The 5,317-nt window shown below is 20.3% G+C and overlaps 1 protein-coding gene across 1 annotated transcript in view; it reads right to left on the bottom strand.

Moving 5' to 3' along the window:
- LOC102678834 (girdin) overlaps nucleotides 1-4,208 on the bottom strand; it is a 7,424-nt gene extending 3,216 nt beyond the window's left edge. Inside the window, exons 1-12 of the mRNA XM_006609413.2 lie at nucleotides 4,034-4,208; nucleotides 3,771-3,859; nucleotides 3,371-3,680; nucleotides 3,173-3,286; nucleotides 2,912-3,099; nucleotides 2,729-2,810; nucleotides 1,767-1,945; nucleotides 1,558-1,684; nucleotides 1,350-1,476; nucleotides 931-1,265; nucleotides 569-850; nucleotides 237-358 (exon numbers count right to left, since the gene is read on the bottom strand). Of these exons, the coding sequence (XP_006609476.2) occupies nucleotides 237-358; nucleotides 569-850; nucleotides 931-1,265; nucleotides 1,350-1,476; nucleotides 1,558-1,684; nucleotides 1,767-1,945; nucleotides 2,729-2,810; nucleotides 2,912-3,099; nucleotides 3,173-3,286; nucleotides 3,371-3,680; nucleotides 3,771-3,859; nucleotides 4,034-4,084 (2,006 nt within the window). The 5' untranslated portion in view covers nucleotides 4,085-4,208. The remainder of the gene's footprint in view (nucleotides 1-236; nucleotides 359-568; nucleotides 851-930; nucleotides 1,266-1,349; nucleotides 1,477-1,557; nucleotides 1,685-1,766; nucleotides 1,946-2,728; nucleotides 2,811-2,911; nucleotides 3,100-3,172; nucleotides 3,287-3,370; nucleotides 3,681-3,770; nucleotides 3,860-4,033) is intronic.
- Between the last annotated feature and the right edge of the window lie 1,109 nt (nucleotides 4,209-5,317).

Here is a 5,317-nt window from a genome sequence, read left to right as displayed (position 1 = left end):
TTTTTTTTTTTTTTTTTTTTTGAAAACATTTTAATATCATGCTAGAAGATAAAAAAAAAATCATTAAAAAATTTAAACATAACTTTCAAAATTAAATAAATATCCGAATATATTTTTCTTAAAACCTCATAACTTATAACTAAAACATTTTTTTATATCATCCATATTTTTCGAAATATTTATACGTTACCAGATAAATCACATACCATGTACATATTATTTGAAATATTTTATACCTTGAAATTTGTGTAACAGAATCATGAAGTTCCTGTTCAAGTTGTGTTATTTTTCTTTCTAAAACTTCAATAGTATTTGTTGCTTTATCCAATGCAACATCCTTATCCTGAAATTTATCTCGCTAAGTAAAATTCAATTTAATAATTCATTCATTATAATTCATCACATGAAAATTAAAAATATAACTTTAAATTTAAATAAAATAATTTAAAATAATAAAAATATAAATTAAATTATTTTTATTAATTAATTAAATTAGAAAACTATTAAATTAAATAATTAATTTAAAATAATTAATCACTCTTATAATAATATTTTATAAAATTCATACTTCTATCGTTTCTCGATATCGATGAATATCGCGTTGCGCTACATCTTTTTCTTTTTCTACTGCCACAAGTTTTGATTCAAGATCAAGACATTTAGAATTAATTTCTTTTATATTATTTTCGATAATTTTTAATTCTTCAATTTTTTGATTCGCAAGTTCTAAACTACGTTCTAAATCATCCGCTCGTCTTTGAACGCTTTCTAATAAAGATTGAACACGTTGTTTTTCTTTCACCGCTATGTCATAATTTTTTTCCAATTCTATCATTTTTGTATGTTGAGTCTAAAAATTAATAAATATAAAAAATAAAACATTGAACATAAAAATATTAAGATAATGTAAAAAAAATTTTCATGAAATACTTGAAATTCTTGTTGTTGTTTTTCAGACGATGCTCTCTGATTTTTTAATGAATTTTGTAATTTTTTATTTTCCTCTAATGCTTGTTTCCATACTAATTCCAAGTCTGAATTTTGTTGAGTTAATCTTTCAATATTATCATTTAACGATTCGATTTTTAAAGATAATTTCTTTTTTTCTTTTTCTAATTCTAATACACGAGATGAATTTTCATGAAATGAACTTTCTTTTAAAGAATCTATTAAAGTAACCAATCGACGGTTTTCCAATTCTAATTTTAGAGCTCGTGTTTGTGCATTATTTGTTAATTGTTCAGATAATCTGTTATCAGCATGTGCTATATAAAATATAAATATACATTATATTTATGATAGAAAAATAAAATATTATTATATATTAAAAATTATTTTTTTTTTATTACCTGGTTCTTCAGAATCACTTATAGAACTAGATAAGGCAGCTTCATTTGCAGCAGCTTTTGTTAATTTATGCAATTGAGTATTTTCTTCAACTAATTCTTGATATTTTTCTTTATCAGCCGCACGTTCCTTAAAAGTTCAAAAAAAGTTTAAAAAATTAAATTTACCAATGCATTTTAATTTTTACTTAGATTTAATAGATTTACATACCAATGCCATATCATTCAATAATTGTTTGTATTTAATAATTTCAGATTCGAGTTCCAATACTTTATCCGCCCTTCTTCTCGATGAATTTAATTGATCTTCAAGCATTTCTCTAGTATCCATCAAAACTCTAAAATAAAAAAATATTTTATGTAAAGAAAAATATATTTTAATTCTATGTAAAAAATTAAAGAAAATACATGACAATATACCTATTATCTTCACGTAATTCCTCTATACGTGTTTTATAAAATTCTATATCTGTAAGTTTCTCTCTATATCTTACTACTTCTAATTCCAATCGATCAGCACGATCTGCTCTTTCAATTACAGCATCTAATTCATCTCTATAAGATTTTGCTGTACGTGCTTCATGCATCAATTCTTGATTCTAAAAAAGTAATGAAAATATTACAATTATAGATTTGTAATATTATTACCAAAGATTACTTACTAAATATATATTAAAAATAAATAATAAATGTTAATGAAATAAATGGTTAGACTTTAATATCGCATTTTGCTATTCATGAAAAAAAATTATATAAACATAGCTCTCTTACTTTTCAAAATATAAATATTTCTTGTTTAAATTAAAATTTTACGTTAAGAGAATTATTTTACGTTAAATAGAGAATTATAAATATTATCATTTTTTTCTATTATAAGTAAACAATGTTCTGACAGATGTCTTGACATTGAAAATAATATGAATTATAATAAATTAGTCTTTATCTATAGTTTGTGATATATGATAAATGTGAATTCGATTGCTGCGACACGGCAGCGACATGGTGATAATAAAATTGACTAAAAGAAATTAAATATTTATATTAATGCAAAATAATAAGTTAAGAACTTTAGAATATCTTTAATAGTTTTCAAAACATTAATTTTAAAATAAATATATATTTACAGAAAGAGATCATTTTCAATAATTCAAAAAGTAAGTATTATATATTCTTATAACATTATTTATATAATATTATTTAAAACAAAAAAATATTCGTATTTTAAAAAGAAAAAAATGCTGAATTTATAGATTTATTTATAATTTTTTTCCATTCTTATGAAGAGCAAAATATAATATTGAAATTTAACTATTTATTTTATTGAATAATCAAAGCATTTAGTTTATTTTTTTATATATATATAAAAAATAATAATAACGTACCTCTTGCTTTAATTTAGTTACTAACATTTTATGATATTCAAGTTCTTCTTTACATTCCAACAATGCTTCTGTTTTTTCTTCTCTATAAATAATTAACAAAAGAAAGAATATATCAAACATAAAAATAATTAAAAATATTATATAATTTCAAAATTGCTGTCATTAAAAAATCATAATACATACAATTCTTGACGTTGTTTTCTAACTTTTGATTTCCAATCAGCCAATTCAACTGCATAATGATGATTTTCTTCTCGTTCTGACTTAATAACAGGATTAGATTGTTGCACTTTATTTATTTCTTCAGCTTCAACACTAATTGATGAATCATTTCTTTCAACACTTTCATTTATAATAGTATCTCTCCATTTCTGTTAAATCAATAAATAAATAAAATATTCTGTATTTTATTAATGTAACACACAATAGTATTGATATAATTACCTGACGATATAAATCTAATTCTTGAGACATATTTTTTATTTCTGCAAATAAATATCCCATATTTACATTCTCCATTGCATCTTGAGTGATTACTATATCTTGATGATCTGTAACCTAATAAAATATCATTATTTTAATTTAAAAAAATAAAAAAAAAAAATAATTGAATAACAGAAATTAAAAATTTAGAAAACATACTTGTTTAATACATTCTACTATTGCAAGCTGAGTATCAACATTTAATGTTTTTATATTTGTAATAAATTTTTCTTTATTAGGACATTGAACAGCACAACCAAGGAGTAATAATAATAATAATTTCATTTCAGCAATATATAATTGTGGTTCTTTGCCTAAATTTATAGTATCTGGTAACTTTAGAAGTAAGTGACCTAATTCTTCTTCATAAAATTGTTTCATATTATCTACAATAACTTTTAAATTTTTTGTGCGAATTGATGGATTTCCTTCTGGAGGTATAACTTCATTATATAGTGGTTCTGGATCTCTATAAAATATAAAATTTTTTAAAATATTTAAATATAAAAATTTTTTTAAAAAATAGATATATATAAATTAAAACGATTAAAATACTTACATTTGCAAAAATACATTGTGTAATAATACACCACCCACTAAATCATCATAACTAGTTAATGAATTAGGATCCTCTAAGCAACTAGCAAACTATTATATAAAGAATATATTTAATTAGTAATTTGGATATTAATAACTTGAATAAAATATATTATTATATTAGATTCATAAAATTGACTTCATATTTAATAATTATTTAAAAAAACATTACAGTCTACAGTATAAACAAATAAATCATAAAATTTTAGAAAAAAAGAAACTTACCCATGTTACTAAAGGCCCAGACAATAAATCATCAATTTCAGAAGATGCCATTTTATATACTTTCACATTAATATGTAATAATTAATATTATCATTTCTTTTTATAAAAAGAAAATCTCTATTTATTTAAAAATTTGGTATAATAATATATAAGAAGTAATTTCATTAAAAGAATTATAAATTACATTTATGTATAACAAAATATGTAATAAAATAAATAAATTTTAAAAATCAGATATGATTTATAGATTTATAAAATATGCAAAAAGATTTATGTTTCATAAAAATAAATATTTTTTTCTTTGTTTCTACTTATTGCAATTATATATTCACTTGCATTTACTATGTATATATATATATATTATTAAAAAATTTTATAATTTCAAATAACTAACTATTGTTCTATAGTTAATTTCTACAACGATAATTAATTTAATGTTTCAATAACTTTATGATACTTAATTTCATTTATTTTTTTATGTTTATTCAATATTTCATGTATATTTTACTACACATGCAACAACAAAAGAAAATATAACTGTACACTTTTATATCCTTATTCAATGTAAAATATATTAATTATATTTTATACGAGTTATTTAATATCTTATCACTATTTGTTGAAGTACTTGAAGCGTATAAGACAATATACAATTTTTAAGAACACTTTGCATTAATAGGCGAAGAGATTAAGAGGATTAAATGTACATGTTCAACAATATAAACAAAATCTACATCTTGCAAACTAAAGAAACATGTATATATAAACATGACTGATTTGACGCCGGCTCAAAATTGTCTGCCTTTTTGATTGGTCAACATGATATATCAGCGTACTCTAACGGGTGCTATTAGAATTAGGAATAAATTTTATATAAGTTTTCAAAAAATAAAGAAAATTTTTCCACTATTGGTAGATGATATTTTTATTAGATTATATATTTTTTTAAATTTCAAATAAATAATTTTTTTATTTTTTTAAAATTATTTGAAATTTATAAAATAACATTAATTAATTAACTTAAGCAAATTTCATAATAAATAAAATAATTTTTAAATTTCTAATTAATTTGAAAATATATCTTTTCATTTTAGAGACAATTATGGATGAATAAAAATTATTTAAATATTCTTTAATTTAATTAGAATAAATAACATTTTCTTATTTAAGCAAATATTATATTACAAAAATTATATATATACTTGACAAAATAGAAATATTTAAAAATATATTTGTATATATTTGACTATTTTTTGATGTATTCAAATCTTTAAAATTTTATTT

The sequence above is a fragment of the Apis dorsata genome, unplaced genomic scaffold, assembly GCF_000469605.1.
Source record: "Apis dorsata unplaced genomic scaffold, Apis dorsata 1.3 scaffold_56, whole genome shotgun sequence".
NCBI lineage: Eukaryota > Metazoa > Arthropoda > Insecta > Hymenoptera > Apidae > Apis > Apis dorsata.
The sequence above is the reverse complement of the archived record's forward strand: the minus strand, read 5'-3'. Positions and strand labels throughout refer to the sequence as shown.